Below are 12,234 nucleotides of genomic sequence, written 5' to 3'. Positions count from 1 at the left end.
TTTGGAGAAGGTGCCTTTCTGAAAATATGAAGCACCTTTTTTATTTGGCTACGCTGTTAATTAACTTTAACCCAACACGGTTACTTACAGCGACTGCTTTCTTCAGCCTCTAAACTAAAGTGTGAGTTCTACCATACCGTTTGTTAGATAAAATATCAGACATTTGATTTGGTATGTTTAGCGTTGGTGTTTAAAAGACCTAAAATGTGATCTGTTCTCCCCACCAATCCTAAAACTAGATAAAGAGAACCCAATTAAACAAGTGAGCCAAAAGATATTTAATGATTTGTTGGGGAAAATGATCCAGAACTGCATACCTATCTGTGTGTGGCAAATGTATGTGAACCTTTGTTTTCAGTAACTGATACTGCCACCACCATGTCTCACAAATGGGATAAAGTTCTTATTCTGAAATACAGTGTTTGCCTTTCACCAAACATGTTTTTCATTCAAGTCAGAAATTTCTATTTTGGTCTTATCTGTGCACAGAACATTCTTCCAGTTGCCTTCTGGTTTATCTGCATGGTCTTTCGCAAATGGTAGATGGACAACAATTTTCTTCGTTTGGAGAGTAATGGCTTTCTCCTTGCAACCCTGCCAGGTACACCGTTGTTGTTCAGTGTTTTTCTGATGATGGTTTCACAAACACTGACATTCACCAGTGCAAAAAGGCCTTTAGTTCTTTAGATGTTACTGTGGGCCTCTTTGAGACCTCCTGAAGTATTACACACCTTGCCTTTTGTATGGTCATGGTTGGTCAACTATTCCTGGTAAGGGTAACGGTGTTGAATTATTTCTATTTGAACAGTGTGCCTGAAAGTGGACTGATAGAATCCAAACTCTTTGGAAATAATTTTGTAACATTTTCTAGCCTGGTTAGAATCAACAATATTTTGGGGGAGATGCTTAAAAACCTCCCTTGTTTGAGCCATAACACATTTCCCTTTACCTGTGTTGCAAAGATCAAGCTTTGAAGTGAATACTCAGAATTCCATTATTTAAAAAAGGCAAACCTTCCACACATCACACCTTATTATCTTCCCATTGATTGAAACCCCTGAATTTCCCCTTTACATGAACTGATAATCCTAGAACATGGGTGCCAAATTTGCGGCGTCATGTTGCCGTCACATGACGTTTTGCAACGTTCACGGAGCTAGGGTGGGCATGGCTTGCATGTGACACATCTGGGCTGCAGGGTGCCAGTTTGACACCCGTACCCTAGAGGGTCATTACTTTAGCCACTTTACAAGTTTGTGTCTTTCCTAAGTAAATACATGAATTATAATGTTTTCACTCATTTGTTTATTTGGCTTTTAGTTTTAGTAAACTAGTTTTAGTATCTGTATGGAGAACAGATGTTTTAGGTTATATTTCTGCAGAAATATTGTAAATTTAAACAAGTTCACACACCTTTAGGTATATGCAAAACAGTAAGACTAATGCCTGGTATTTTACTGGACAGTTAGCAAGGAAGAACTTACACTATAGAGGGGCTGAAGAAAAGTTACTTAAGTAAAATATATTTCTTGTTTAGCAGGGTAGTTTTATTTCAGCAGGTATGTTTATGTGATTTTGTACAACAGTATCTTCTGCATATATTTTCACTGGGTTGCAAAGTAACTATTAACCATTTTCTTCCCTCTTTGGATGGTTCAGAAGAAAAAGGTGGTTTGGTATCAGAAAGCTATGGAGAAGATGACTTCAGTAAAATGGAAGGAGAAGAGGATGGTTATGATGAAGATGATGATGAAAACAGCAGACAGTCAGTAGGTATTTTGTTATACAGAAATCATAACTTGGATTGCAGGTTTCACTAGAGCATAATAGGAATATTAACTTTTTGTATCTTTGTTGCTTTTGTCTATGTATATTGTATTTGAAGTTATCACAGAATTGCTAGAGGAACGCTTAAATAATATGGAAAAACGCATTATTTATCCTTAACTTCCTTCAGTGGAAATGCATTTTTGTTTGCAAGATCAAATTTTAATGTTTTAATTTAATAACGTTTTAATTTAACGATCCATTTTATAGATGATGTACACATGACATTTCTAGATTCTAGAAGTACATTTCTAGATTCAGAATTTAAAAGTAAAAAAATAAATTGATAAAAACAACTGTAACATGATTATAAGATAGTAACCAATACACCATTATTTCTTCCACCCATGCGTTGCTTGAACTAATTATTCTTGCAAAGCTTTTAAAATGTAGCTTCTCTTCTATGTTCCTTTTTTTTTTCTTTAGATAACTTTCTCTTCTTTGGCCAGGATGTTAGATGATCCCATTCTATGATCATTAATTTGAAATGTATTGTTTTTATTACTCTTGGGTATGATATATTTTTGTTTTCTTGCTTTTAATCTAATGCTGAGTGCCCAGAGTTGCAACTGTGAATTGGGCAGCTCTCTAAATTGATAATTAAAAGCAGTCTTCAAACAGTATTTCAAAATTGCCAGTTTTTCAAGTGATCATTTATACCAAGATATACTGTGGCATTTCCCAAGCATGTTCTCCTTTTATAATGTATTATCCCTTCAGCTTGGGTTAAGTTTCCCTGTAACTTTTCCATTCCTATATGCATCTCTATTCAGTTTTGTATTATCTCCAAATACCTATTATTTAGATATATAATTCTTATAAATGAGTGGCATGAAAATACTTCTGATTCCTGCTTAAAATGAAATGTAATATGACATTCCTGGATGACCTCTTGAAAATACAAAGGGACGCTAATCTGAGTAGTAGAATAAGTATATTGCTCATCTACTTTGACTAAACACTTAGTTTTTATTTCAAGAAGAATCATTTTTCCATATGAATAAATCCCAAGGATATTTAAAGCAGGAGAAATCAGTTTTAAAAAAAACACCGCTTGCTTTATAGCTGATAACAACATCCAATATTCAGGCTAATGCTGTTGCATGAACACCTCAGAATAAGTTCATAAAGGTAGCACAGTTCATCTAAGTGAGATTCTATATCTTTACACTGATTGGCAGAATCTATAAGTGCTATCAAAAGCATCTGCAGATGGGGGCTTATTCAAACATCATAATACAAATATTTGAATATCACAATGCAAATCCCACTTGTGTGCATGCATCAGTATATTTGCTCAAAAAGTCTCCTATTTTGCTTATTTTGATATCCTCTGCAGATGGTTATTACTGTATACAAGACACATCCAGGACACCTGTTCAAGATTCCTGCCATTTCTTTTAGATCAGATAGTAGCAATAAGAGGGAGAATTGTGTAGTAGTAATATTAATATTGGTACCTCATCCCAAACCTCTACCACAATATTGATGTTTCATGCAGCTATGTTAAAATTAAATTACAGAGTTATGACATAATGCTGTTTGTAAATTCTTCTAAGCTTAACTTTAAATAATGGTATTCCATTCTTCATATTAAAGAAAGCATATTTGTAATTTTTAAAATTTCATAATGTAGCAAAAAAATTAGGTGATCCTTTTTGTTGTAGGCATTCCTATAACTGATTATTCAGTATTTAATCTCATGTTGAGTTTGAAATAAGTACGTAAAGTAGAATCTGGGTAGCAAATCTGGATAACTTCAGTTACAGAAAACACAGTGGATGTGATAATAAATGTGGATGCTGTAACTTATTGAACTCTAAAGTAGAAGTGTTACAGAATTTCAGGGATGTTGTTTAGCAATGAAAAACCATGCTATTGATTGATAATACAGTTCTATGGTAGTAGTTATATGCTAGTCTTTGGAAAAGTGCTCTTTCTCATTGTTCCATTGTATGCAAGAAAACCGTCAAGCTCAGAAGGGCACTAAGTATATGGCTAATTGTCCTCATGTTTGTGTGACCTGCTTTATTTATTAGAATAAAATTGGCAAAAATAATTCTCTACTGATAAAATTTATCCTATCTGCTGACTTGTGATGCCTTTTTTTAAAAAAAGAAACCCAGTATTGTACGAGTTCCTAAAATCAACTCTGCCATCTTAGAAGTAATCTTAACTTGCTTACATTTCCTTGAATGCTTGTTTTAACAGAGCTTGGGAAAGAAGTTGAGAAAGCAGCCCAGCTGCATTAAAAAGTAAAATTGGGCTATTTAGTACAAGTCCCTTGCCAAATACACAACTTGCTGACAATTTAAAGCTTAATTCTGTACATTCTTTGTCTTATAGGAAGAAGACGATTCAGAGACTGAAAAACCTGAGGCTGATGATCTGAAGGTATTTGGAAGAGTATTATAATGGGATGGGAATACACTGCGAAGCTTATAAAAGCGTGATTTAGTTAGTCATCTGTATCTTCTATTCTTGACATAATAACTCTTGTTTGGAGAGTGGTAGATGGCTCCTGAGATGTCCTGAGAAGTCAGGAGGACTCAACACCTTTTCAGACTAACAGGTTTTTATTAAACGATGTAAGATTTTGTGAATGCAGTTCATCAGCTGCAAATATGGTTAGTCAGAAAAAGTGCTACCAGACTTCTACATTTTGATCATACCGTAGACTCACCACACTTTTCCTTCTACAAAGTATATATGAGCAGTTGAATTTTATGAGTAACTAAGTTAATCTTCCATATCAGAGATTGATTAATGATTAGGAAATGCAATATTATGCTTTTTTTTTTTTTTGTAAATTTTATTTGAGTTTTCACAAAGAAATAAACAAGCAAAACATCTTTTTTGAAAGTAGCGTAATCCCGGGTTACATTTCTTCGTACAGACACAAATTCAAGTTCATGCTCATTTTTATTTTCTATTCCATATTTTATTACTATTTTACATTTTCTGCATAGCTTCTATCTTCTAATTAAATATCATACTTCTATGGGAACAATTATAAGCTTTCTATAATTAATTCCCCCCCCTCTTCACTTATATTTTATAAAACATTAATTAAAATGTTCCCGTTCCTTCCTAATTCAATTTTCTCATTTTATTTCATTTATTTTATTCACAAACATTTCACTAAATTACACGAACTATTTTATCCCTCATTTTAATCATACATTGTTTTCAAATTTCTAAAGTTATTTCTATTACTAATATAACAATACAATCTTATGTACCTTTACAGAATCCCTTTTTCAGTTAGATTTTCACCCATTATCTCTAAATAGGTCCTGTTTCTCTATATCTTGCTCCGGTCCTTTGTAACTTCTTTTCTTTTCCTTCTTCCCTCTCTTCTTCTCCCCCCTTTTTACCTCCTTGTCTCTCTTGCTCTATTTCTCTCATCTGTATTCCTCTTTTTTGTTGCTTTCCAGTATTATACTTATTTTTTGAATTATTTTTCTTTTCTTTGGTTGTTTTTTTAAATCTTAAATTCTCCATTCTCTTTCCCCCCTTTCCTTTTTCTTCCCCACATAAAATTACTTGTTCATTAAAGATGCCTTCTCCTTTGTCCCAGTCTTTTTGTTTTGCAGTCGTATCTTGTTGTTTCTCATAGTTCCAAATCTCCATTTCTAAGAATTGAAAAACGAAGCCAAAAGAACCCTTCCCTTCTTGTGCATCTTTGTACATTTTAAGTTCCATTTTCAATTCATCCAGAAGTGGTGCCATTGTATAAATGTTTAAACAACCACGCAATTGATTTTAGTCATTCAAATATAATAACCAAGAATCCAAAGATCACCGAATAATCCAAATACACGCAAGCTGTTTCTTTTTGCTTTTTTTTTCACTTTCTCTTCCTGGGGTTACTGTTTAGTTGCAAAGTTTCAGGTAAAATGTATCTGTTAGAAGTCTTGTTGAAGTTTTACTGTAGATTCTTTTTAATTCCAAGCAGTCTCCTCCCTCTTCCAGATCCTGCCCTTATTCTTTTTCTCTCCCTGCGCAGGTTAGGGAAGGTGCAAGGGGGTGTGCGAGAGATGCTGGTTTAGAAAGGTATGAGGGAGTAGGTGAGAAGCATTGTGTGGGTCAGAGACAGTGCATGGAGTCTGAGAGGTGCCATGTGAGTCGGGGAAAGGGCATGGGGTTTGTTTATTTGTGTCAGAAGCATCACAAGTAAAATAAGTCATACCATATGATATAATGCTTAAAAAATAAAATACAAAATTAAAATATGTACAAATTAAACAGATCTTGCTCAGAAACTAGCAACGTTAATTGCATTGTGTCATGCTTCCATGAGGTTCTCAAGTGTACACTGATCGGGGCAGAAAGGTACATATGTTTTTCCTGCAAGTTACCACAATCACAAAGAGCAGAAGCAGTCGGATAACTATTTGTTCAGAGTGTCTCTGGATTTTGTTGTACTCTTGTGCAGTTCTGTTCAATGATTTCCATACTTCCCAGTTTTTGTCAGACCCAGGTCCCAGCTCCTCCACTGGTTCCATCCAGTGTTGGTTCTTTGCAACTTTCCATTGGTGCACTCTGCTTTCAAATTCTTCTGTCAACCTAAGGAAACTTTTCCGGGATTTTAGTCTCAGCTGAGCTGATTGTAGGCCATAGAGAAGGTGTTGTCTAAATATTGATGATTTGAGTCTCCCTCTGCGTGCTGCTGCTTCTCTGCTGGCTAGGTGATAGATTTTATGTTCAGTAGATTTAGGGCATCCGGTAATAATTCTGCTAGCTTCATTCTGAGCAATATCTCCTTTACCAGCATGTGTTGATTTTTACCAGATTGAGTGGGTGTATTCACCTGTTGAGTGGGAAAAAGCTAGAGCTATTGTCTTAAGGATCCTTGGTTTGACACCCGAGATAGAGCTCATTAATTTCCTGAGGTTATTATTTAGTCCACTGACCTTTGGTTTAATGTTGCTACAGTGCTGCTTATATGTTAGAGCCCTAGCTAGAGTGACTCCTAAATATTTAGGGCTGTGGCAATGCTCAAATTATGTCCCTTTCCACATAATAGTGCATGGGGCTGTGGAATGGGTTATGTGTAAGGGGATGTTCAAGAGTATGAGGGAGGCACAGCAGGGATTGGGGTGGGTGCTTTGGTGTGCAAATGACCATCACAGTGTGGGCACAGAGGGGATGGCAGAAACTTACCCCAGCAACCTGTAACCTTCTCCATTGACTTTCTGTAGAAGCTGGCAGGGAATGTTGTAAATGATGATCAGGTGATCGTGGGGCGCTTGGACAACTGGTCATAAGTGCACACGTCTTGCCAAACATCCAGCTTGTGATCACGTGACCATGGGAATGGCCAAGATGTCTGGAACTCAAGGACCAGTCATAACCACCATTTGTTCAGCTTTTATTAAATGATGAATAGCATTGCTTTATGTATATGTAAAATGATAAGCAGATTTTTCTCTTGCAATCAGAATTTGTTAAAATAGTTCAAGAGAAGCTGAAAGGTTCATAGAGAGAGGAAGATTGCTAGTCCCGTGAAACTATCTTGTAGATGCTGCTACTTAGTGGCCACTTGTATTAATATGTGGCCACCTCCATCAACCAAAGCAATAAGTTCACAATCTTCTGTGTTAAGCAGTCCCCATCTTCCAACCCCAATTTGTTTGAATAACTGGTAGAACTGATTTGAAATATGCACTGAAGCCCAACTAGGGGATGTCAGTGTCTGCAGAACTTTCCTTCCTTTCTCTCTCCTGCCAGTTTCCCACATGAAACATTTTTGGTAGGGCAAAATGCTTCTTCTCTTTCTCATTTCTATTTGATCACTGTGCTTGTGCATGTATTTCTTACTTTCTATATTTTACAATCTTCCTAGCCCAAGATCAAGATTCAACTAGCTGATCTCCTGGGAGCTTTATGTTGCTAGATTTTGAATTAATTTTTAGTTTCTCAGTACATATATAACTTTTAAATGTATACCTACATATCAACCCTGCTGGGGTGATACCTGCTGAAGCTATATAAATGTGGAATATAAGCTGTTGTCCAGCCATATACATTGTTATAAATCAGAGAGATGTATAGACCTGCTGTAAGAAGGCATTATAATCTATTTTCGACAAATTTTATCTGTTTCCTTACTGTCACTTGGTTGAAGTTAAACTATTGCTTCACATATTCAAATATTTTAGACCGAATCCTGAACAATCACAAATATCCTAAAATATGTCCATTATAATTTGATACCAAATTTGTATGACTTGGATGAGGCCCTCTTTTACAAGGATTTTTGTTGTGAGGCAAAATGGGAAGAGGAACTACTGAGCTTCAGATTCAGGATTTAAATGTCTTATTGCGATGTTGATTAGATGCTTTCTCTCTCTGTCTATATACGAGATATTTATTTGGTTTATTTGTGTACTTAGGAAAATACTTGTGGAGTGTTTTAAAGCATCCTAAAGTTATATTTCTTTCCAAATGTATGCCTGTCAATATCTAAAACATCTGAGACTTAAAACATTAATTAAAAACTGTGGTTAATTAACGGTGTTGTCCATGTAGTGGCAGTATTTCTTCACTAATTTTTCTAAACCTCTGATTTCATTACAACAAGCTGTATCAATTGAATGACTCAACTGGCAAACCCAGGTTGATAATTTAACGAGCCTGACTAATGCTCCAAATATAATAGTACAAATAAGCCTAGTAGATGAGGGTATAAAAAAGATCTGAACTGAATGTTTTGAAAAATAAACTTAGCAATTATTTCTCTTCGGGTGGGTATACATTTCTATTTTTCAAAAACATTTTTAAAGTTATAAAGATCCTCCTTTCTATAATTTCTGCAATTTATATTGAACCAATTAATATCTAAATCCAGGTTTTCTATATATGAATGCTAGCTGATTTGATTTTGCTTTGTTTTTTAAACTACTTTTTTCTCTTTCTGGAGACTGTTTTTCTTTTATAAAAGGCTGCTTTTTGAAGCTTTTTAGTCATGCTGAACAACAGAACAGCATGTCCAAGTCAGCTTTATAAATTCAGACATGGATGTCAAGTAGCAATTTTCTCCTTAGCTCCAGGGCTAGGCTAGCTGCAGTTGAGGACAGCCTTTAAAAGAAAGGCTTTTATTGTACAAAGCTGATATAAAAATAATCATGTAAATACAGTTGTTTTGAATGATCCAAAATCCTTGTAGCTTTGATGTTATACCAGTCTGGAAAGAATTTTGAATAATAATCACAGATTTATGACCATAGAGTAATACAATAGGTATGACTAACTCTTCTGCGTAAGCTTTTCAGGGAGTGTTCTCAGCGGAATGATTAACTACTGGTATACCCATTAAGACTAGTCTGATGTGATTGACATAAACCCATTGATCAATAGAGTCATGCCATGAACCCATTTCAGTACCCACCTTTAACACTTAATTCATAAGGAGTGCCTGCAGTAGAATCCCCTGCTACTTTCCTTTTAATTGTTTATTGGGAATATTGTCAGGCTGGAAACCTGGCTTAAATAAACACATATGTACAGAGCAAAATATGAGTCCCTAGCCATAATTTTCAGCCTTTAATCTTAGAAGTTAGATTTATTTATTATTACAACCTTGATCCAATTTATTCTTTGCACTGGGGAACTATGTGAATTGTAAAGATCTGCAGTGTTGATGTAATATTTTTTCTTATATATGATTTACAGATGATAGACGTGCAAAACATTTAAACATTTTTAGCTGCCTTGTGTCCAAAAGCAACATGGTGCTTATGAATGACCATGTTGAATCCATATGAAAAAGTTTGGAATAACTCTACCCATCAAGTCTAATTTAAATATAGGCTAATAGTTAAATATTTACCTGAAAGCCTGTTTGACTAATGACTGCTATATTTTGAAGAGATGGATATAGTCTCAGACACTAAAATGTCTTGGTTCTTCCTTTTATCATGGATTCTCAGTATTTTCATATATAAATGTTGCAGGATGTTACATTTGTTATACATTAGCATCTTGTTTGTTGAAGCCATATTTTCATTAAATGTTCCTAATTCCAGCTCTGCATACTTTCTTTAAAATAGCCATCAAGTAACTCTATTAGTTAAGGGAAATTATAGACTTTGTAGGAAAGATTATAAGAACCTTCAGTTCACAATGGAATGTGTGTGGTTCCAAGTAAGAATGACTGTTAGCATTTCCTCTTTGTACATGTTAATGATTGCTTTATGAGTGGCAAAGTTTAAATGTTTGATTACTAACTACCAACTATTGTATCATGAATTCTGTTTTCTTTCCAGTTAGATGATTGCGAGTCTATTGAAAATCTTTGGTCTTTGAATTATGAACTAATTCTCGGGCAATCTATTCCTAATAATGTATTTTACATAAAAATCAGGAATTCAATTAAGGGCCTATACTTATTATTTGTCATTTTTCAATTTCCATACATTGTCACATAGAATTCCTTTGTCAAATTCATGAAGTATAATGCTTCATTATCCAGAATCGTGCCATTGGCTCATTTCATCTGGTGTTGTATACAATAATAGTGACAAGCGTTCAAGGTCCCTGTTAGGAGTACTTCCTATCTTTGTCTAGAGATGCTAGGAAATAACCCTAGGATCTCTTGTATACAGAGCTTATGCTCTACCAAAGGTATAGCCTCTCTTTAATTACAATTAAAACTCACAAGCTTAGGATATTTGATCCAGTCTATGGTTTACAGTGGTTTTCTTTTTCCCACATGCAAAATATAGTTGATATTTTTATCCTTTTTTATGTAGACAAATCCCCTTGTGAAACCACCAGTAAAATTTAAGCATAAAATAATGCTTAGCATCAGAAGTAGGAAATTAAAATAAATTTGTTCTAGCTGTAGAAAAGATGAACAGTGGTGTATTTTAAAACCCACCCCTAAGAATTTTACTAAAAAGGAGATTGATTCAGACTTTCTGTAGCAACTGAGGTATAAACATCCCCAAAACTCCCTTTCTGGTTTGGTTCTGCAACCCAACAGGACAGACACAGACTTCAGGGGATTTAATTAGGACTGCAGAAAAAACAATTGCTACCAACTGCCTTCAATCGAGGGCCTGTATACTGCAGGAGTCAAAAAGAGGTCTGTGAAAATATTTACAGACCCCTCACATCCCGGACATAAACTGTTTCAACTCCTTCCCTCAAAACGACACTATAGAGCACTGTACACCAGAACAACTAGACACAAGGACAGTTTTTTCCCCGAAAACCATCCCTCTGCTAAACAAATAATTCCCTCAACACTGTTCAACTATTTACAAAGTCTGCACTACGATAACTGTTAAAACTTGTCATCATTCCTTATCACCCATCCCCTCCCACTTGTGATATCCTTACGATTTATATTGACTGTTTCCTTGTATGATTTGATTGCTGATTGTACTCTATGACTATCATTAAGTGTTGTATGTTATGATTCTTGATTCTTAACGAATGCATCTTTTCTTTTATGTATACTGAGAGTATTTACACCAAGACAAATTCCTTGTGTGTCCAATCACACTTGGCCAATAAAGTATTCTATTCTATTCTATTCTATTCTATTCTATTCTATTCTATTCTATTCTATTCTATTCTATTCTATTCTTTCCGGAGGCCTTCCCTAACTTTCCAGAAGCTTGTTTGACAAACAGAATCAGAAACAAATAGCTATTTCTGCAGCACAGATATCTATTAAAATAAATATCTTTTTAAACAAGATAGAAGCCATATAATTATATCATGAAAACAGTTTCCCCTAATACTAAGATAAAGTGCACATTTTACATTCTGAGAATTGCTCTTTTTTGTTTTGTTTTTAAAGAGAGAATATTCTGTATTACCAGATTTTCTGCCAGGTATGAACTAATGTATACATTGGACCTAGACTTGTTATTGAAAGGACTGTGTTTATGTTCCAGTTCCTAAAAAAGGAGTGATGGTACAATATCTTTCTAATGCGAGTAGTCCTCACTTAGCGACCACTTGTTCTGAAACCACTTGAACTTGACAGGGGTGCTCAATGAGTGGTGCTTAGGACTGGTCCTCCTACTTCTGTCAGTTGCTGTGCCCATGGTCATGCAATCAGCATTTTGCAAACTTTCACTGCTGTCTGCTGACAAGCAAAATCAATGAGGAGAAAGAGACATGGCAGTAATATTCAATTACAGGTAACCCTCGACTTACAACAGTTCATTTAGTGACTTTTAAAGTTACAATAGCACTGAAAAAAGTGACTGATGACTGTTTTTCGCACTTATGACCATTACAGTATCCCCATAGATACTGATACTATACTATGTCTGAACAAAATTCAGACATAGGGCATCTAGTTCATGTTTATGACAATTGCAGTGTCCCAACGTTCCATGATCACTTTTTGTGACCTTCTTTCAAGCAATGTTAATGGGGAAGCCA

General features: G+C 35.0%; 1 protein-coding gene across 2 annotated transcripts in view; it reads left to right on the top strand.

The window, feature by feature from the left end:
- SAP30BP (SAP30 binding protein) overlaps positions 1-12,234 on the top strand; it is a 36,738-nt gene that overhangs the window by 654 nt on the left and 23,850 nt on the right. The window contains exons 2-4 of one of the 2 annotated variants that reach the window (XM_026701990.2): positions 490-601; positions 1,660-1,769; positions 4,174-4,221. In XM_026701990.2, coding sequence (XP_026557775.1) covers positions 544-601; positions 1,660-1,769; positions 4,174-4,221 — 216 coding nt within the window. In that variant the 5' untranslated portion in view covers positions 490-543. The remainder of the gene's footprint in view (positions 1-489; positions 602-1,659; positions 1,770-4,173; positions 4,222-12,234) is intronic. The other variant, XM_026701989.2, reaches the window with a different exon arrangement.

This window comes from Pseudonaja textilis, chromosome 2 (genome assembly GCF_049901715.1).
Source record: "Pseudonaja textilis isolate UNSWEBS1 chromosome 2, rPseTex1.2, whole genome shotgun sequence".
NCBI lineage: Eukaryota > Metazoa > Chordata > Lepidosauria > Squamata > Elapidae > Pseudonaja > Pseudonaja textilis.
This window is presented reverse-complemented; position numbering and strand designations above follow the sequence as displayed.